At 30.3% G+C, this 23,534-nt stretch overlaps 2 protein-coding genes across 2 annotated transcripts; both read left to right on the forward strand.

The window, feature by feature from the left end:
• The first annotated feature begins 1,592 nt into the window (after positions 1–1,592).
• LOC130811384 (BAG family molecular chaperone regulator 6) lies at positions 1,593–8,195 on the forward strand. The gene is made up of 3 exons (XM_057677674.1): positions 1,593–1,914; positions 4,227–6,121; positions 6,236–8,195. Exons 2-3 carry the CDS (start codon positions 4,280–4,282, stop codon positions 8,060–8,062), a joined length of 3,669 nt encoding a protein of 1,222 aa, XP_057533657.1. The 5' UTR covers positions 1,593–1,914; positions 4,227–4,279; the 3' UTR covers positions 8,063–8,195.
• Positions 8,196–9,418: 1,223 nt separating this feature from the next.
• On the forward strand, positions 9,419–10,737 carry LOC130811385 (uncharacterized). Its single transcript, XM_057677675.1, has one exon. It carries the CDS (start codon positions 9,690–9,692, stop codon positions 10,485–10,487), a length of 798 nt encoding a protein of 265 aa, XP_057533658.1. The 5' UTR covers positions 9,419–9,689; the 3' UTR covers positions 10,488–10,737.
• The last annotated feature ends 12,797 nt before the right edge of the window (positions 10,738–23,534 follow it).

Consider the following 23,534-nt stretch of genomic DNA (forward strand, 5'->3'; position numbering starts at 1 on the left):
ATCAATTATCTAACCTAATTTCTCATTATACTAATTTTCACCAAAAACAAACATAATGGTAATTGAAAAAGACATACACCTTAGATTGAACATGCATATAACCAAAAGTATTTGCTAATTAAATAACACTAGGAAAAGTGTCATAAATTATACAAACACTAGATATTTACCCGTGCTATGCACAGGATATGTAATTTTTTACCTTGAAAAAAATTATATGCAATAAAAGTTTAATATTAGTAATTTTAATTTGTTAACGAATGTTTTAAAATTTTGAATTTAATGTAACTACGTAAAGTATTTTAATGGAATCAAAGACAATTATTTATAATTGTATTACGAACACGAAAATAAAATTGATTTAGGACTTTAAATATTGTTGAAAACATATCAAAGGTTTCAATTATCAAAGCATTCAACCCTTTGGTTGGATTATGAAATGTTAGAATTTAGTTTGTGGATTGTTGCTTTGTAATTTCCGTTGTTTTCATAAAATTTAAAATGTCCAAGTGTATACATTAAGGTGAGAGAATAACTATGAAGTCATTATTATTATTATTATTATTATTATTATTATTATTATTATTATTAAGGTGGGGGAGTTGTAATTTGTATAGTCTAACTCACGTGGCAGTATCATATTACTATGAAGTATTAGGTAATAGAATGGTTTTGAGCGGTAAAATCATTTTCATTAGCATGACACGTGCCATAATTATTCTTGGATTATAATAGGTATATCAGTAATTCAGTATATGATATGATTCACTAATTTTCCTATAGTAAGACAAATTTTTATTTAATAATAAATAATACCAAATGAGATGTTATTCTCCCGTTTTCATATGTTTTTTTAAATAAAATTTACAAATTTTAGTATAAAACTTTGACCATGATTTTTCATGATCTGTATGAAAAACATATTTATGTAGGATATTGATAGATTTGTTTTAATATATATTTATAAATATCAACTTTTTAGAATTTTTAAAAACTCGCATTTAAAATTATTTAACTTTTAAAAAAATTTACATTTAAATAAACGCAAAAAGTCAATAAGAAAAAAATGAAAGTAGAGAAAGTATTATCTTAAATAATACTAACTTTTGTTTATCACAGATTATTTGACAAAAATTTCACAAAAAACAAAGATAAAACTATAATTTAACAAAATTTGATCTTATTTTAAAAATCAACCACTAAGTGTTGGTATAATTCATATTTAATTAAAAATTTAATTTTATATTAAAAAATTAGCGAACATTTATAATTGTGATAACACAAATTATGTGAGAGACGGTCTCTTTGTGGGTCAACCCATTATATATTTTTTAAAATATTGTAAGTATACATTAAAAATAATGTAAGTAGATATTTAAGATATTGAAAGTAGACATTAAGGATATGCAAGTAGCATCAAGAATAATGTAAGTAACGGTAAGTAGACATTAATCTTTTAATGGACTAGGTTTGAGATACATCTCTCAAAAGACTAGCTGTTGTGATAATTTTTTATTAAATAAAAGATCTAAAAATATCAACGAAAACGATAGATTTTTATATTATAGTTTCTAGAATCGAGTGAATTAAAAGAAAAATCGAGAGACAAATGTCGCGGGAACAATCTGGAACCACCTTAACGGTTGAATATCTCTTTCGAGCTCCTTCTCGCACTTGTTCATCATTTCCTTTAAATAAATACTTTCCGGAAGATCCCATTTCAGATATCTCTATCTAAAGGAAAAAATTATCGTCCATCGCCAAAATTCAAAAACTAAAAAAAGCTTTCAAAGAAAACTTTCAATCAATTTTTCTGGGTTTGTGGATCGATTTGAACTGTTTACTGACTCATTTGGAGTTGCGGATTGTTCGGCGGTTGTTTGTAATTATTTCGTCTGTGTGCTTAATTAAGCTGTAAGTGTTCTCTTTTCGATTTACTTTTTCAATTTAGGTTATTGATTTCAGTATGCTAAACGTTTGAAACTAGTGTAGAAATTCTTGATTGCATTGGTTTTTTTATGATTATCTGGAGAATATTGGTTCATTTTGCATTTCACAGAGCTATTTCTGGTAACTTTTTCTGAATTTTTGGAGCTTTAATGGTATTTCTTTCAGTAGAACTTGATGATGTTGATGATGGGCTGGAAATTACTAGGAAAAAAAATGTAATTCTTTAAATTTAATTGCTTTATCCTATTTGTTTTTTTGTTTAGGCTTCGTTTGATTTGATTTTTTTCTCTGTTAGTTTGACTGTTAGACGGGAAAATCATGTTAAATTAATTATTTGTGCGGGTGTTGATCTTCAATTCTGCTAATTAACGTTATTATATGGCACGAGCAACTCTTCCCATTTACCTTACGCTCTAAAATCAATCAAATGTTGGTATTATTTTAATATAATCGGGTTTTGTAATTTGTACCCAACAATTTAAGGTTTATGTCTACAATATAAGTTTGAGCAATTGCTCTTTAACGGAACAAGAATGAAGATGACAAATAAGAGAAGGTAAAACTATTTCGAGAGGCGAGAAAAGCCGTCAAATGAAATCACTCAGTCAAGAAAGTTTACAAGAGATTAAACCCGAGGTTTTTTTAATGATTTCACTCATAAAGGTATAACTTATCAGGGGTAACTTCCACTCAAAGACCTAATTTTGTGGCTCTTCATATGCAAAAGCTACCATTGAACCATAATCATTCCAGCAAAAAGGATAAGTAATGACCCGTCTTAACGTGTTATGATGACCATAGCAAGGGCATCGACACCCTGTCTTGAATGAATGTATGTGATCTTATATGTTTTCATCTCAATGAGATGTCCCTGCCCTAACAATGCATCACCAGATTCACCGATGCAACACCAGTGCTTCCTCATTCATGATGCATACCCAAACCTTCATTATCTACGTCTAAGATATGATTTGAAGTCACAACTTACACTCTTTGTGGAAAGGGTAAATCTTTTTCAATAACAGATTAAAGTCCACTGTTGATCGGTGAGACTCCTATGCTAAAATTCTATGCCTTGTGTTTTATATGAAGTTCTGTAAGAAAAGCCATCATCTTTTCCAAATGATAATGGTTGATGACTAGTTTTTTTTCAAGGCTGTTGAGTGATGTAACAGAAGGTGGATACCTTTAATAAAAGTTCTGCTTGGAAAACTGTTGTAATTTCAGACAATGTGAATATTAGTTCCTGCAAAAAGATTGTAAATCGACTTTAAGGTCTCTAGTTGTTTCCTGTGTCATTGTGCCCTTAAATGGTTGTTATTCTAACCTTCTATGCATGAAGTGTGGTGGTTGCCAACCTTCTGCAGTCATTCTTATCTCTTATTCAATTTTATTGAATTCCTAACTATTTAAGGTAAATGATTTTCTATAAGGGGTTCCTTTGAATTGGAAAAGCTGCTAATGCTCAATTTCCTGTGTTAGCTTCTTGATTGAAACAGAGAGTATGTATAACAAAGAAAATGGAGGGGGGGTAGATGGAAGGTAGGAGAGGAGAAGGTGGTCTCAATGGTAGGACTAATATGCAGAATTCATTGTTACATAGGAAACAGTTTTTGTTAGGAAGCTCATGTTTAAAATTGGAGAACGATTCCTCCCAAACAAACACATTCTAAAATATATTATTTAAGTGTGTAGTAGATAGGACTTGCCCTCTTGGGAGGAAGGAAACAAGGGTGTTCTCAAGGTTAGGAATTAGGAAGGAAGTGCTGCATCCCTTGTTACATGCTACATAGGAAATAGTTCATACGTTTGGGAAAGTTATGTTTAGAACTAGAGAATAATATTTCTCCGAAAAGATCCTGTGGAGTTGGATGGGAGGAAGGAGATGAGGATGGTCTTTATGGATAGGAAAATGTACTACTTACTTGTGTATTGGGAGTTCATATGGGAAACATATGTTCAAGATTGGAGAATGACATCCCTCCCACACAAACACAATCTAAAAGATTCTGTTGTTTTCAATACTAGATGCTGTGTAAAGTCATGGAAGGAAACTTAGGAGTGTCAAGCAGAGATGTTTAGATGGAGACATTTTTTCAACTGCAATGGGTGTTCTTATTTTTCACTTAGCATTGTATGCAATATACATGTATTATTCATGCCATCAAAATATATACTGCGTCGTTTGGTTGATTGTTGTTTGCTTATGTGTTTATTTGCAATTCATCTATCACATTGTGCAAGGGGTTACTAACAGTATTGCCTTATTTTTGCAGTTTCAAGTGACATTGTCAACTTATTCAGGACAGTGTTTTTTGGTCTGGTGAGAATGTTTCCAGTCTATCGAGGCATGAACACATACCCTTATCGGACAAACCAAATGCCCTCCTCTCAATATTATCATCCTAGCTGGGAAGCCGTTTCTCCTCAAATCAAAGAAGGCCCATCAAGTTCCTCTTGCACCAATGAACCATGGCATCACAATCATGGTTATCCAGTTCCACCGATGCAGTGCCATAATTGTTGCACTCATGGCCAGCGTCCAATATATTACGATTTCAGACCACCATGCTCTCACCTCCCGCCATCAATGCCTCCAGCTTATAATCACTGTTGCGGTGGCTATCCTCCTTACCCTCAATCTTACCCCATGTATTATGATCCTCTGTCACATTATTCCATGGAGGTACCACCTAGATATGAATTTGACAAGAGTGTACCAAGAGGTGAATTTTATTGCTGTGAATGCCCAAACCATTCATGTAATGTGAAAAGACATAATAATATCAAGATCGAAGAGCAGGAGCCTGAAGTGGAGACAAAGAAAAGTGAGTCATTCGTTGCCCCGGGGGCAAACAACTTCTCATATCCGCTCCTGTGGATTCCTCCTGGGTTTACGATGAACAAAGAGCTACCAAGAAAGCTTGAAAATGCAGCTAATGGACAGCAAGTGCTTCCTTATGTAAAGAATCCTCAGGTGCACAAGAGATCTGTTGACACAGAAGCACAGAATGGTGAAGGTGGGAAGCCTCACCAGATAGCATTGGTAGAAGATCATCCGAACCAAAGGTATGGATGGTTTCCTCTGGACATGAATAGCATCAGTCAACTGATGGGAGGTGGAAAGACGAGGAAAAGTCATGACCAAGATGATAGAAGCAAGGAGGTAAAAAAGGCTCCAGATGTGGAGAAGGAAGATCAAAATAAGCAAGTGTCTTATCCTATTATTTGGATGCCTTTTGATGGATTATTGAAGGATCATCCGAAGGGCTTAGCAGAGAACACTTCTGGTGGATCAACTGCAGAAGATTCTTCATCTACTTTAAATGTCGTCCCAAGGAAGATTGAACATCTTCAGAATGAAGAAGAGAAGGGAAAGATTACATCAGGAGATGATGGTGGTAAAAAGGGACCTGTCGCATCTGAGAAAAAGAGCAATGTAAAAACAATTCCTGTGAAGCAGCTCGAAGATTCTGTTCCTAAGTTCTCAAAAAAAGAGGAAGTGCATAAGGGTGGTGAAGCACAAGTGGGGAAAGCAAAGCCGTCATCCCCGACTAAGAAGTCTAAGCTACCACCAATCTGTTTGAGAGTTGATCCACCAAGGAAGAAAAATGGTAACGGTAGCTCAAGATCTCCTAGCCCCCCTGGTGACAAAAAACTGCAGGCTTCTGAAGAACATAAGGTTGGGGATGTTAGTAACCAGCTTCCGAAGGAAATAAAAGTTAAGGGTGTGGAGGAGAAGGCACCCATCCAGACTAATTCTGAAGTATCTCACACTGTTGGTGAGGCAGGTAGTGTTGAGGAAAAAAATACAGTGCAGCAGACAAATAGTCATAAGGCCAAAGATACTAAGAGCAGCAATGACATATCACAAGCTCAGGAACCACAAGCAGCAAAAGAGACTGAATCTCAGCAAGGAAGCAGAAGGGAAAGAAAAGTCATGTCAGAAGTTGAAGCAGCAGTTACAATCCAGTCTGCATACCATGGATATGATGTCAGAAAATCGGAACCACTAAAGAAGCTCAAACAAATTGCGGAAGTTTCTGAAGGTGTTTCACAGGTGAAGAGGAAGATTGAAGATCTTGAGTCTCGCAAGGCTGTAGATGACAAGGAGAAAGCGGTTATTGGGGAGATGATAATGGGGCTGCTGCTGAAGCTGGATTCTATACAGGTATGTAAGCGACCTAGTGGTTTCTGGTTGAATTTTTTCTCATGAGTTATTTGATGCATCTTTTTCTATTTGTGCAAATTACTCGATGCTTACTATCGTTTTGTATCTGTTTAGGGGATGCATGAAAGTATCCGAGATGTTAGGAGATCTGTAGCGAAAGAGTTGATTATTTTACAAGAGAAGCTCGACTCTATAATGAGCCAGAAGTTCGTGCCACTGACGCTGAATTCCGCAACTGCAGAAGTTGATGACAAAAATTCCAAATGCCCTGCTTTTCAAGAGGGGTTTGATAATAATGAAACACCGTCTAAAGTCTCAAGCCCTAATGATTACAGGATCACAAAAGTGTCGGAAAGAGAGGGAATCGGCTCGGGCCAGCTTCCTACTTGTGATTATGAGGAATGTGATTCAGAGAAAAAGGAAATCATAGAATTATTACCTGTAAATATAGATTCTCAAAACCTTCAAGATGATACGGTGGTCTCGGTGTCATTGGGAAGTATTGATGAGGATGTTGCAGCTTCTTGCTTGGGTTCAGAAATGAAAGAAACGGTACTTGATCCAAGTGAAATTGTCCAGGAACATTCACAAACGGAATCAGAGAAGTCTATAATACATGCAAGCCCTGTCGATGAGACAAAAGAACAAATGTATATAACCTCTGAGAATGAGGATCAAGTAGCCGAACTGCTTTCTGAACTGCCTCGGGATGTTGTTGAGGAGTCTCCAGTTACTGTGGATAGTGATGGGAACCTAGAAGTGCAAGTACAGAATGATTTGGTATCTGCAAACAAGGATCAAGAAGACAGGTTGTCATTAGAACCCCCGCAAGATATTAAGGAAGGGTCTTTGGCTGACGTTAGCGGTGTCAGAGAAACAGTAATGCAGACCGATGTGGTTGCTGGGGATGAGGTCGAGGAAACATATAATCACCTACTTCGAGAATCTACGGAGGAAGATGGAAAGGAGAGGTCACCACTGATAGACCATGATTGTAGCTGTTCTGAGATCATTTCTCCTAGTGAAGAACAGCCTCATGATGATCATCTTGATTGTTCAAAGCTCACTTTGCCTAGTGAAGAACTGTCTCGCGATGCTGCCAATGATGATGGCAAGGAGCTAGCTGAGGATGAAACTTCAAAAATTTCGATTAAAGATCAAGAGCTGGACCACCTTCAGAAGAGTTTGGGAGTGGGTGATAAGGACATTGTACTCATCGAGCATGAAAATCATGTCCCCCTTGAAAAATCTAGCGAGGAGACTATGAGCAACCCGGAATTTGGCTCCACTAGTGATCCGACAAATATTGAGATATCAGTTATTGAGGATGGTGCAAGCGAACGGCTGCCAGATTTGGCTGATGACGTAGAGGCCTCTGTGGCTAAAACGAGAGTTCAGTTAGACGAAAAGAGTGAAATCCCACCTCTGAAAGTCTATGAAGTTGCGAAGCAATCAGAAGAAGCAGGAAGTGTGGAATGTTTTACAGACACGATACCTCTCACAGATCCTGAAAGTGATCACAGCAATACAATAGAGCCTTTAAGCAGTGAAAATCAGACGAGCTCTGAAACTCTGAATCCTGAACTTGCTGTTTCTGAATCTAACGTGCAGGAATCTAAAGAAGAAAATGTAACAGTCGGAAGATCAGTGGAGGATCATGATTCAGTTTTCGCAACCAAAAATGAGGTGCAGATCGATGAGAATGTAGTAAAAGAAAACGAGAGGCTTAGAGAGTTGCTCGAAAAGCTACTTGTGTCTGGCAAACAGCAGCAAGAAGATATATCGAACCTGAACGGGAAGTTGAAAAACTTGGAGAAGAAGCTCGCTAAAACGAAGAAAGCAAAATCGACTAGGCATCCAAGAGTTAAACTGTCTCGGCCGACTTGCGGGAAATCTGCTAGTGGCTCACCAAGGGAGAGGCCAATGGGTATGGTATCATAGTCACACTTGTACTTCTACTTGTGTCTTTGAGGGTATCTGTGTAATTGTTGTGTATGAACTGAATGTGATTAATAAACTGCAAATGGTTGTATAATTGTCAATGTTTCTTATACAAATATTTTTATTTCAGTTATATCTTCTCATTTTTCGTATTCGACCTAATTTTAGTAAGATTTTATTAACGAGTTCATTTATATTTTATTTATATTTTCTCATTTTTCGTATTCGAGCTAATTTTAGTTAGGATTTTGATAACAAGCACCTCTAAGTTTCTTTAAAATAGCCAACTAGAAAATACTTTTTGGAAGTATATATCCATTAATTATTATTTAACACGGTATAATATATGTGAAATTTGAACATCCTTTTAATAATATTATATTATTTTTATCTTTCTAAGAGTATATTATTTTTATAATAATAATTTATTATAATTTTTAGTTACATATAACTTTAATCAAAATAAGGTATTTGATAACGTAAAAAAATAAAATGTTAGTATAATAGAACAAAGAAAGTATAAATTATTTGACGCTTAATTTGATAACAAATTTCAATTTTATGTTATGTTAGGTAATATAATTGTTTGTAAAATCTTATGTAGTTAAACTTTCAAAATATTTTTTAGTTTAATTCAAAGATATTCCATTAATTGGACAATCTAGGGTCGTTGGCTATCATATTTTGTGTATAATTTTCAGTTTTTTTCAAAAAAATTAAATCAAAAATAGAAAACTAGATAAAGTGATTTTCATTTTATTTCATCAGTGAATTTGGCTTTTTTTTAATTCATTATAGACATATATTACTATATCATATGACTCTGATATTTTGTTGATAATAAAAAGGTAATTAATAGTAAAACCATGGTTGTCTCCGATTTTTTTACGTGTTCTGAGTAAATATTTATGTGCCTCAAGCAGAAATTTGTAATTTCGCAATTTTAAAATATGCGAGAAAAAATTGAAAATTATCTAAGGGTATAAATAGAAAGGGTATAAAGGATTAAGATTTTAGCATTGTTGTACACTTTAACACTTGCATATTAAAATTATAAAATATCGAAATGAATGAAAAAGAAGAACCAATGTAAACAACCACTAAAAGTAATTTAATTTATATAGTCAAATCGAATCTATTAATTTATTATAACAATAAAATAATTGAGATGAGGCAAGAAAATATTTTAATTAATTGATGTTAGAACAGAAGAAATATTCATTTAAGTTCGTAGTCTTTTTTTGTATTTAACGGTCTTTGCAATAATAATATTTTATTATTCAATGTCATTAAATAGATCCTGCAATTAAGAATATTTGCTCATTTTTATCACCAAAATCCAATTAAACTAATTTTTTTTATATACTAAAATCAAATTTCAAAAGTTGAGTAGGGAATTTAGAAATTACAATGGAGAAAGAACTCATAAAGAAACCATTTCAAAAACAATCGTATATTATCCACTCCATCTCTTTCCTCTCCTAATTGGCGTTTCTTTCGCCGGTAGATCAACTTCGCCGCCGTCAAAGCACCGTCACCGGCGACGAAACTGCCATTACTGCGTCCAAATCACCGACTTTATAATCCTCTCTTTCCTTGATTTCTTTGAAGAATCTTCTAGAAAGAAATGAAATCTCCTGCGCCTCTTCCACCACGACATCATCATCAGCAACAACAAGAATCAAACCATTTTCTCGAAATCAACTTAATTTCAGTTCAAAACCTAAAACCACCTTCCGGTAACATACGCCGTCTACAAACCTACGCCATTGTTTACCTTGATCCTTCTTCCATTAAGCTTCGAACTCGAATCGACAAACTCAATGCTGAAAACCCTAATTGGAATGACAAATTTATTTTCAAAGTTTCGGACGAATTTCTTTCTTCGGAGAATTCGTCTTTTATGGTTGAAATTTTTTCAGTCGGTGTTTTGAAAGATAATCTTCTTGGTTGTGTACGTTGTCTTCTCGGAAACTTCCCATTTCCTCTTCAAACCGGTGTTCATTACTGTGTTGCGCTTCAAATTCGACGACCTTCTGGAAGATTCCATGGAGTTTTGAATGTTGGAGTTATGGCGATTGATGGATTGTCTGAAGTAGGCTCTACACTTTCTGGAATCTCAGCGATTGGTTACCGTGAGTTTTTGGGAGATTCCGTCAAGAAAAATCGTCATCGGAAGAATCATCATCGGCGTGGATTATCTGATTTGAGTTCAGAGAGCGAGTCATGCGGTGGTGACTCAGTGGATAATTCTGATGGTACTGAGTCAACAGCGTCGAACTCGTCCGAGTCGAGTGGTGTTCTGAAAGAGTTGAATGGGAGAGAAATGGCGGGAAAAGGGGGAGTTATTCTCTGTGGTTTAGGGTTTCAGAAGAAGTTACACATCAGTACTTCTGATGCGTTGGATTTAGAGAATGGTAGATAACGGCTGAGATTTAATCAATGGAAGTGGTATTAATTTCCAATCATGTTGTGATTAACTGAATTAATCACTGATTAAGTGGGGTATAATTTTCATTTTTGCTAATACTTGTGTGATTAGAACTTTGGTATACTATAAAATGTCACAAGTAATAATGTTTGGTTTCTAAACATTTTTTTAACACTAGATTAGTAGATTGTGTTGTATTCTACAATCTCCAATTTTGTGGCTTAATGTTAGTTGTTGATCATCAATATTTTGAAAGAGCATCATTGTTGGTCCAAATTTAAAACTTCTATCATTTTCAATTTTCAAATACCAAAAGCTTGTCAAACAACATATATATGTTTTTACTATAAAACTGTTTCATTTGAAAATTTATCAAAAAACAAATAAAAGCGAAATATTTTTTAAGACATAGCAGATACTAAGTAATTGATACTTTTTGTCCTTCTAAAATGATATTATTTGATATTATATGTGAGTTTTTTAAGTCAAATGACGTTATTTGAAAGAGACATAGAAAGTATATGATGTAGAGTGCGATGGATGTTAGATGGTGTAAAATCAGAAGCGCTTTAGTTTTCCATTTTGCTTATTACGGGTTTCAATGTATGTTTTTAGGCCTCCTATAATCATAAACTTTTATACATAATAAAATCTAATACGAATATATTTTAACTTTTATAAAACATAAAAATTCATATACATATTTCTTTTTTCTTAAATTGAATACTAGTTAAGAAAATAATACATGAGAACAAAGGGAATATATCTGGATCATATTTAGACCTCCATATCCAAAGCTGAGTTGAACACTTTACTTCGAATAGGCTAAAATAGTGAACCTTTTTTTACAGCTCTACTCATTCGTCTCGTGCATTTAATATCATTTGAAACGATATATTTTTTTCACTTAAATGATAAAATACTTGAAATAAAAGAGTCAGGAGTATAATTGAAGTAGAGGTGTTGATGGATGGATTTAGACGGATAGCAAACTAGACATACTTATAAAAATTTATTTGCGGGCTCAATTTTTCAAAAATTCGCCGCCCATTGCAGTCCTTATATTTTTGCCGCAACCCGACCTCTTTTTTAGCAAAATAATACAAAGTATTGTCCAAAAGACTTCAAATTAAAATATTCTTAAAAGATGAGGCACTTTTACGACGGTGCAAGAGGAATACATAAGGTAATGAAGTTAAAACTCTATATATTCACATTGTTGGACTATCAAAGTAAGTCTGTGGACTTAATTAGAGTTTGGGCATTAGGAGTATTGTATCTTCTTATATATAATTTTAAAATAAAAAATTTAAAAAATTGTAGAAGTATATTTATAAAATAAATGGGCGGGCGGGTTTATTAGTAGGTATTATGTGTCATTACCCGCACATTCAACTTAACAGGCGGGTATTACCTATTCAGATATAAATTTTGTTTTTTTCTAAATTATTGTCTAAATCTGTCTGTTTTTTTGAGCCAAATGGATCGAGTCCAGCAAATTACCCGCCTATACAACAGCAAGCTTTAGCAGATTAGCCTGAGCCTTAGCTTTAGCCTAGCCTAGCTGTGTTGAGTTGGACGCTGTCTACCTGTGCATTATTACCGTGATCAGCTCATCATATCAGCATGATTTACTCGTCTCTCCATTTATTTCATCCGTTTTATTAAGTTTGTAACTATTTTCTTTTAACTATTTCAAATTACTAGCTAGAATACAATACTTTTTCTTTTAATAAAAATAACTATATAAATATTTAGTGTAACTACTCTTATTTTCATTTTCTTACAATATACCTTGTTTGCCTTGTTTTTCACTTAATCATTTTAAGAGTTACTATCAGACGCTAACTTCTGACATAATAATGATAAATGGAATCAACCAAAAGTTTAATTTGTTGGTTAAATGATTTGTTAAAAGTCTCATAGTATATTATACTTCATCTGTTCTGATTTGGCTGCTACATAAGGACTCTGTACACATAATTCAATGTTCAATCTAACAATTAAAGATGAGTTTTAGCTGATTCAAACCAATTCATGTTGTTGACCGATACGTCCAAATGAGAATCAAATCTATACTGGTCAAACATATCCGGCCTATCTATTCTGAGCTAGGATGGGCCAATTTAATTATTTAATTTAAAGTGAAAATATGTATAAAAATAAATGCCTCTTACTTTCATACGACTTTGCCTCTTAGAATAGATAGCAAAAGAAATTGAGTTTTTTATAAAAAGGTAGATACTTATTAATAAATAAAGAGAGACGGTAAATGGTATAGACTAAATTAAAATAGAGTTATTTATTAATAACAAAATTAAATCATAAATCAGAAGTACAAAAGTTAATTAATATTATTTGACAAAGGCATACTATAATCCACTCTCAATGTTTATAAATAGGATATTCCATGATACCACTTACATAAATCCCTAACTTTCCCAAAACAATCAAATATATAAAATCAATGCATGGACATTTTCCCCTTTCTAATTGATTATTTATTATTTAGTTTAATTAAACAACTTTTAACACCTAATCAAATACCCAAAATTAAAAATTAAAAATTAAATCTTATCTCAATTAAATAATAAATAATACTTTTCTCAAAAACTTATTTTAAATTTAATTCTCATCAAATTTCTCCCAACTTACTAATCATTAAAAAAACCTAACATCTAAAGCAATATCAACAAAATAATAATTACTCGTGGCAGCTTGGAAAGTTAAGAATGATCACACCACTTTGTAATTGGCTACAACACAAAAGGCATTTTAGATATGGACTAGCTTACTTTGCATCTTTTTCCCCTCCACTCTATCAAAGTGATCCAACATCACTAGTGGACAAATAAGCATTCTACAATTTTTTTTTTATGATATTCTTCTATTTAAAAGTTAGATGATAATTTTCTAATAAGTTTAAAATGAGTTTAATATTTATTTATGGATCATGTTCAAGTTTAAAATATTAAATTCAGACCTAAGTTTATTTACTTTTTATCATACTTAAATTCGAGTCAAATTTATTGAGTTTTCCAAAATAAAAATTATAATTATAGAATTCATTTCAAAAATAGAATTAAACTCTAGAATTAAAGTCAATGAGACATTTGTAGTAAAGTCTTTAAACTCATGATTATCCAAATATAAGTAAAGGTGAATCCAAAATTTACTAATATTAAAGGGTTCATTGTAGTAAACTCTACATACATGCAGATGTTGCAGATGTTAACTATTAAGTATTTTTTAACTTTTCTATTGTATTAACTTGGGTAACTATTAGTTTTTCATGGTGAGGAGCCTCTACTATTATTTTTTTAGTTTATTATTATTTTCCTTTTAAATTTTTAAATATTTTTTGTTTTAACAAATTTTATAACGCTTTGTAGCCTTGTAGGTCAAGGTATATAAGACCAAAACCCTTGCATGTGACGCACTTTGAAAGGTAGCACGAAAGGTTGCATTTACCATTCAAGTTAAGATGCTTGCCCTCTATATTAAGCAAAAAGCATAGAAAACTTTAATTAAAATAAAAGGACAACATAATATTTTTCTTGGTAGTCAAGATTTGATCGAAGACTATGAACATAGTTATCTCCTATAGTGGTAAACCTTATACACATGTTTTTATTGTCCTCCACTATCATGCATGGAATTTTTATCATGTTGTGTGAGAATAAAACTAAATTTATTTGTAACATCTAGTTGGATGGACCCCTGAATTTTCAAATGCATTATTAATATTAAATTTTTATATTAAAATTTTATCGACTACTTTTTTGTCCTTTTACGAAAATACTATTTAATTTAAAAATTCTCATATATTTAAATTAAATAATGTTTTCTCAGAAGGGACATAGAAAATAAATTTGATGCTTAAATTGACAACTTGACATATTGACGTATACAAGTATTAGGTATGTTACATCCTTGCCAATTGGGTTTGAAAATATTAGTGTTGGAGCCTTAGAGTAGAATTTATTGTTAAATAGGAATCAACTTTATCAAAAGTTTATGCTAATAGTTAAGGTTTTAGGATATATTATATACTCTATTACTTCCCTTACATGAAAACCCTTTGAGCTGGAAGTGTAGTTGCAGCATATGTCCTCCTCATACATGGCATTAACAACCTTTTTGTCAATAATACTAATTAGTGGTGATAGGATTGATTAGTAGTGTAAATTTTCAAGATATGTATAATGTCATTAATTCTCAAGATAATGAAAGTTTCATCATAAAAAAGTTTTATTGTTCGGTGTTTTTCATTACTACTTAATACCACATTTTTCAAATCGCAATGCATTGAAATGAATTTTGTGAAAGAAATGAGATTGTTGAAGGAGAATAAGCACGACCATTAAAATTATTAAGTGATATTCTATCAAAATTACACTAACTTTTCATTTACCATTTTCACTATTTAGTACCGATTATCAAACGAGTTGTAAATGTTTCACTTGAATTAAAAAGGGTAGATAAGATATATACGAACATGTGACCTTCAATCACGTTGGCTTCCGATACCATATCAAGAAAAAACTCAACTAAAAGTTTAAGTTGATGGTTGAAGCTAATCCCCATGATATATTATATATTCTATCACTTAAGCAATTACTATGATTTACATAGGGCACAACCTCAAATATTTAAGGAGCCTTGAGCAAATGTGCATGTGCTTTTTTTGAAAAAAACCAATTGGGAGATTATTAATTTTATTAATTAGACAAGATATTAATTTGATCATTTAACCCAATCAACCAGTAAAATAAATTGAATTAACAATACTATTAACAAGATTAACAACGAATTAAGGCAATGTGCGTATGAGGAGTGCCTTAAACGAAGCATGAAGCTGCTACAGTTAGTAAAGGGTCTGCATGAGCTGCTCACTCGACCATTTATAATGCTCGTTCGAGCATCATAGTTCGAGGGCATTTTCGAGTTTATGTTATACTAGATTTATACTTGGTGGGAAAATTTGTCAAATGGGTTAGGGTTATTCTATTTTCGAGTTTCTGTTATGCAATATTTATATACATTATATACATATCATATAAGATGAGGCAAGAAACAATCTTATAACAATCACATATTATTGTTAGTATATAGTTCATCCTCTTTTATCAATTGTCATACTACTTAATAAGAATAAAGAATTATTTTTTTACCTTAATTGGAAATTAAGTAAGTATTACATTTTAAAGTGAGATCTTCAATTTATTTCTCGATAATCCTCTTATTTCCTCAATCTCCCAGTATTAATATCAATAGTTTAATTATCATACTCTAAATTAAATTTAATAATAGAGAATATAATTTGTATTATTTTAATCTCAACATATCAATTAAGATAATTCTATTGATATGATAATTATCTTGAAAATATAATTATTTTATCTTGTTACTATTTATAGATAATATTACATATAATATAATCTTTATTTTTAGCATTTATATTATTAAGTGTAATATTTTAGATATTTCTTTTCTAGTATAAATACAATGTAATGTTATGATTAATATTAACAATCATTTTAAATACTTCTCTAAACTTTCATACACTCTCTACATTTAAGCTTTTGAAAATGGAAAAAGTATACGTACACAGATGCACCAAAGCTATACTCACTCCAATTCAGCACTAACGTCCCATTTGCTTTTTGGACACTATTCATCTTACTCTTAATTTGTATTTTATTATTAATCTACGAGTTAAAACATAGTCATGTGGGATCTTGTTTGATTCTTCTCAATGCAAGGATTATTCATATCAACTTTTCATAATTTTTAATAATACACAATTAGAAATATTAAGGATTGAATAAGTGCATTGGATAGAGTGCATAAAGTAAATGGAACGTTAATGGTAAATTGGAGGGAGTATAATATTCATATATCAGCAATAATGTCAAAATGAGTAAACAAGAAAATTTTATTTTTCCCAATATCCTTTTAATTAGCACTATTTTTGATAGACAAACAATAATTTCATAATGAATAAACAAGAATAATATACTATATGACTCTTTGTCTATCATAATCAGCACGGTTTTCCACTTTAGATCGTCTCATTTATTTTAGACTCTTTTGCAATAATCTCTTTTCTTCGTCTTAATTACTTATTTCTATCATTTATTTACTTTTATATTTTATTTTTCATCTCAATATTTTTCTACTATTTTTCACGATCATAAGGTAAATAATGCTTTGAACAAAACAAGTAGTTATTAGGTCATATAAAAAGTCGATCTCTTAGGTAGTGATGTATGAACAATATGGACAAAATCTCACATTACCATCTTTTGCGTCCAAATACAAAAGTTCGTGCAACGTCGGCGGCTTTATAATGAGCGTTACTCCAAACTTTTCCTAACACAAAAGATGGCGAAGGAAAAGGCGCCCATTATAATAGTCCTAATCATTTTTTATACTTCTAGAACTATTATAATATCACAACCCTTTATTTGTACAAGTCATCATAGCATTATATCATAATTATTTTAATCATCTATTTAATTAAATTGTGAGTAGAAATTAAATGACTCTTATATTGAGTATTTGAAGCCTAGCTTATTAGGGTTACAATTTTAAATATCATTTATTTATCTTTTTAAACAAAATATATGAACAATTTGACTAGTTTCAATTTATAACCCAAGATGGTTCATTGCGTGAATGTGAGTTTTGGATCCTTACAAGTAAAATGTTTGGTCGGTTAGCTCTAAAACGTCTATAATAGTTGTTAGCTATTTAAATAGTTGTCAATTTTAGATGGTTATAGTTTTCAATTTCAATTGTTAGAAATTAACACTACGTTTGGATTTTGAGAGAAATGGAGGGAAAGAAAGTGAAACGATTTGAAGGAATATATTTTCCTTTGTTTAAATAACAAATTTATAGAGGAAGGATATTTATAAAAGTAGTGTTTATAAACGCTTTATAAACTACTACTTTGTCAAACAATAATATTTTAAAAAGTAGTACTAGTTATACATCATTAGACCACTAAAAACTACTTAAATTACTATATTGAACGCCTTTCTAAAGCAAAAAAATAAAAAATATCAAGGATAGTGAAATAATGGGACATAAATTTAATTAATATATGTTGAGAAATGAGGTGAGTTTCCATATACAATCATACATTCTATTGATTTTAGTGTATAATAGCAAAAAGAAAGTTTGATTGTGAGCATGTTATTTGTCTTTTTTTTTCATTGGTTGGTATTAATGGAATTTGACTGATTTGCATTTTTTACAGTTACCATATTTAAAAGTTTATATTTTCGGAAAAACTCATACATTAATGAATGCAATAAATCACAATTATTCCAATTACACAGTTGTGTATAAATGCACTGTTTAAAATATTATAATTGGAAATATATAATGTACTATGTAGAACATTATATATTGTCTGATAAAATTCAGAAATTACACCGCGTAGAAAATTATACTATGGAATAAACGATTTATTCCAGTATAATTGTACACTGTGTATAAACTTATACAGCAATTTATTCAAGTACATAATAACCACTTTTTCCATCAATTGTTATTTAAAACTAAAATGACATAAAATTCAATTGATTGATCATTAAAATTAGTCATTTATATTGTTAGACTACCATAACTACAATTTTAAATTTTAAAAAAAATGTAAAATATGATTTGCAATCTAAAATTTCATTAAAATATTAACGTATTTAAAAATCCGTGCATTACACGGATTTCTAGTTTGGTATAATTTCTTTGTAAAAGTACTTCAAAATAAGTAGTTCAATGGTTGTGGCGTTTAAGTATTGTCATCATCTTTATTATTTTGTTAGTTGAGGTCTTTAATCTATGTCAGGTTTAGGTTATTGCTTGTGGCATCATATTGAATAATTAATACCATTATTTATTTTGGTTCATGACTAATGCTCCATCGAGTCGTCCACGTATATCAATAGCAAAATTATAATAGCTGCTAACCAAAGAACAAATATGATTAAGAAATTGAAAATACTTAATTTTAGGTTATAAATAATTTGGTGAGTTCATTATTAATATTTTTGGAGAGGCTAGGGAGTACAAATTATCGTTATACAAAACGATTTAGTATATATATAGAAATTTATAGTTAGAGTATAATTATAGTCATAGTCATAGTTATAGTCATCAATTCAGTATTTCGCTTAAAAATAGATTTTAAATATTAAAATATTATAACATAGGGAATAATACACATGTTAGGTAATATTTTGGTTTATGGTTAAGCATATGCTAATCGCATATGTTCTATTCATCACCTCCTCTTTTGCTTGGTTTTTGACACCTTTCTACCTTGTTATAGTGAAAAGCAGAAAAAAAAAATCATTTCACTTTTTATTTTAGTTTAGTTTTATTAATTTTATTTTTTTTTACGTATAATATTTCAATCTTCTTTTAATCTTATTTACAAATTTATTCTCTTAATTTCTTCATTCAAACTATTTATTTTTATTGTCCGCATATATTATTATCTTATTATCCAACTTAATTCACGTGTCCACTAAATTTTAGTCAAAATACAACTGATATATTCTAAAAGGTATAGAGAGACCAAGAGAAAGCATGTCACGACGTGTAAGTTGCAACGTCTATGCTGTTAAAGTAACGTTGGAGGTTTCATTAGCTGTCTAAAACTATATACTCCTATTTCCGTTAACGCCATCCTATCAGATTTATGAATTATGGCAACCTTTCGTTATTGGACATGCCTAATTTTTTTTGAAATTTTTGATTTATTTGTATTAGTTTAGAATGTCATTAATTGATATGAAAATATAGTAAACATAAAATAAATTGATTAAAGATACCCTTGTAAATGTAATGCATGGATCGTCTTGTAAGTCACATATATTTAAGATTAGTTAATTTAATTAAGAATAATTTGCGAATTACAACTTTAAAAGTTAACACTTTTGCGAATTACTTTAATGTTTATTTTTTGTAAATTATAGTTGCCAAAGTATTAAAGTTTACAGGTTCATGCCAAAAATACAGAATTCTGACCACTTAACCTAAAATTCTTACCACCAAAATGGTCGGTATTCTTGTATTTTGGTCTGAACCTATAAACTTTGCTACTTTGGTGGCTGTAATTTGCAAAAAATAAATATCAAGGCTATAATTCGCAAAAGTGCTAAACATTAAATATGTAATTTACAAATTATTCTTAAATTAATACAAATTGAATAAATTGCAAATATTGAAAAATACTACTAGTTATATAATAATTTTAGGATGAAAAATTTGACTTATATCAATATTTTCTTCTTAAGAATGATAAGGCTTGTTGCTTGTAATAATTCATGATACCAATATGTTCTTCTTAAAAGTAACTCATTAATTATATTTTTAATGTCTTATTTTAAAGCAGTTAATCTTCTCATATTTTTAATTGGAAATAAAGATTATGTAATAAATTCTTTTTAAAAACATAAAATATTTAGATATTATGTAATCAAATTTCAATCATTCTTTTTAAATTGCAAAATCAACATGTATCGTCTTCTTCTTATACACTCTAATCATAGTATATATTCGCGTTATCTTTTTCAGTTTGCCTTATTTTTTATTTTAAGTCCGCCCATTCATTGATTTAACAAGTCAATTGGGTATATGCAAAGGTTAAAAAACTAAGGTATACTTTTTTCTGAACCTAAAAAAAGAAACTCAATTAGAGTGGTTAATAATACATTTGTGGTTATAAATCCAATAAGAAAAAGGCTTAAGTTAGCCACATGGCTGCAACCAATTGATTCTCCTTGTCTTTTTCTTTTCCATATTTCTTTTTCAACTACAAGTAGAAACGAAAGGTATCTTCCTAAGTGGGATTGATAAGGAAGTGCTAAGTGCTCTCTATTGATTTTTTACTTTAATTAACTTGTTTTTCTGAATTTGCATTATTTTTTTATTAATTGTTTTTAATGTCATCTATAACTTTAATTTCTTTTATCTATTATTTATTTTTTTTTATCTTATTCTATAATTTTTTAAAAATTAATTTTGACTCAAAGCCATGATTGTTGAATAAAAGAAACATAAATAATAACAAATAATAATTTTTTATTTTTATTATTTTCTAATTATAGGGCCTTAAAAATCATCTAAAAGCAGGGGATGAAAAGGACTTGATCCTTCTATAAATAGTAAAAGTTAAACCCATTTTTGAAATTAATTAGATTAATTAATTGATAAAAGAGTTATACGATATCTCTTTAATTAAGAATTAAAAATAAATATTTTCTTCGTTCTTATTTGTCCTTCTCATTTTTTCTAAATGAAAAGTTTACAAAGTCATTATCATCATGAATCTTTCATTTTCGGACATCTTTATTACATCTTTATTGACAAAAATAATCTAATTTGTCTAATGTATTTTCCTAAGAGAAAGTACATCACATATTCACGTATTTATTTGTAACTCTAAAATTTAATTAATTCTTTCATAATAATGGTGGTCTTTTCCTCATTATAATAATTCTTAAGTATTTCAATCAATAAACCTTTTTAATGCTCATTATTATTTTTCTTAGTTTCTTCCTATATTCCAAATGAAAGAAAAACAAAAAAAAAAATTCGGAAAGAGTAGTACATAAATTTTGAGATCAAATATCTAAATTAACAAAATATGATCCTTGTAGATGATATCTTTTAGTAGAAAAATAAGATAAAAGACAAGTATATATGAAATAAATATGTTGATGAGATTAAGAAACAAATTGAATTTATAAATGAGATTGGATGAGACAATATAAAAACATAAACAAAAATCAATCAATTACATAATCAAAAATCAATCAATAACTGCAACAAGACCACCCTCTAAATATGAGCAGCACAAGGTTAATACTGGGAACAACAACGTTGAGCACACAAACAATGAAGACACAAGTATTGAGGAACGAGGAGCTGAACCCAGCCCACCCCAAGCAAATGAAGCTGATGAACAAGGAGTTGAGGAACAATTACTCAATGCTATGAACATACATGATACAACCTTGAGGAAAGCATACATAGTCCTGTATCTAGAAGAGGAAGAATAAGGAACAACTTGGTGTTACCAAACGCAAATAGAAGACCCAACACATTCTGTTTAAGGCTTCTGTTTTCTGTTATAGCCGTTAGGATTTTAGGCGCCTTTTCTTGATTGTTAGCCGTTAGAGGATGAAAGCCAAATCTATAAATAAGACTCTCCTCACAAATTGTATTCATACACGTTCAGTTTTAATTCATCAACGATTATAGTAATCATTCATTCAGAGAACAAAGTGTTTGTTTCTGTTTTGTTTTCCATTTTCTGTCTTGTAAGGTTGAGTGTGTTCAAGCCTTCACAAATTCATACTTCTCCAAGATCATGTTGATCATTGAGAGAATTGTGAGGATTAAGGCCTTGTATTCCTTAGGGGAATCAGTGTCTTCTTTCAAGATAAGTAGTCATTCAAGATTATTTATAAATCAAACCAAACAGACGAATTAATCAAGAAAGCTTATGTTCTTAGTCGTCTGTATAGTCGTGCATGTGTAAAAGGTAACAATTATCATCTTTCGCTGCATAATTGGTCTAATAACATAATCAATAAAATATTAGGACATATTTAAAAATAGTAAATTAAATGGAACATATAACTATGCATAAAAGTGGAATAAAATAAGGTGTGACAATTCAAATAGACAACACGAAGTACACATGAGATGATGGGAATGTTAGAAAAGGACTAAATGTTGATATGAAGAAGGATTGGTTCCACCTCCATAAAATAGGAGTGTAAATTATGAGCTTATTAATTATATTCCCACGTAAGGTATTGAGCCTTCCCCTTTTTTTTTGGGAATCAAGTGGAATAATACAATATATCACAATACTTATTTTCTTATTAACCTTCACTTCAATGGTATCAAGTCATCTAGTTATAGTTATCATATGATTATATTAAAAATAGTAGGAAAAATTGTCGAAAATAATCAAACATGTAATAAAAGGTTGAATTATTTTCAGTAGTTTTTCCAAATAATTTTTAATTTAATATACATACATATGTATACGAGTTTGGTAGAATATTTAATCAAATTATAAGTTTTACAATATTATTTTCATTATCAATTGATTTTAGAGTAGAAACTAAGCTGAACTCTTAATATAAATTATGAGTTGTCTACTCCAAATATTTCTTCATATTTCGAATAATTTTTATTTTATCACACTAATTTGTATTGTTATTTTAGAAATCGTGCTAAAAAGAATTTTAAAAGTTATGGTATTAAACATTTTACGAAAAAAAAACATATTCATCATCACATCAATTTATATTAAACAAATACTTTTTTCTTAGAGGGAAAAAGTACCCAGCTAATTCACATTATTTCTATATTATTTTATACTTTTATTTTTAAAAATAAATATGAAGATATTTTTCTAAAAACAACTTATTTAATCAAATATTTTATTCCAAATTACATTATCTTGGCTATTTATAGTTTCTTCTTTTAGTTTTTCTAATTTTCCAACAAAATACAAAATTTATATTATAAGATAATAATTCCACTATAATATTATGCTATCATAAAAAAGTATGTCTTTTTTGGTGGTTTAGAACCAATAAGGCAAGAACAACACATCAAAAATAAATTATATTAGCTTCAGCTTTAATACTCCAAGCTTGTGAAGGAGAGTGCTTGGTTGAGCTATTGGAAGCATTTTGGAAAAATAAATCAACTTGAGACTTAGAAGGACTATAATAAATAAGAAAATTAATTTGGAAGTAATTTAATTACTAATGAAATGACAATCAATGTTAATATGTTTAATTTTTTCATGATATACATGATTTTATGCAATATAATATCGAGAGCTGCTTGATTATCACAAAATAATATTATTAAATAAGTCTAATAACTAAATCAAAGACTACCAAAAAAGTAAAAAAAAACCACTAGTTAACTTTTAATCGAAAAACTTTGAGTCTACCAGTAATGGAGAGATAAATCAATTTACCCACAAGTGCAAAT

This window comes from Amaranthus tricolor, chromosome 4 (genome assembly GCF_026212465.1).
Source record: "Amaranthus tricolor cultivar Red isolate AtriRed21 chromosome 4, ASM2621246v1, whole genome shotgun sequence".
In the NCBI taxonomy this organism is placed as follows: Eukaryota; Viridiplantae; Streptophyta; class Magnoliopsida; order Caryophyllales; family Amaranthaceae; genus Amaranthus; species Amaranthus tricolor.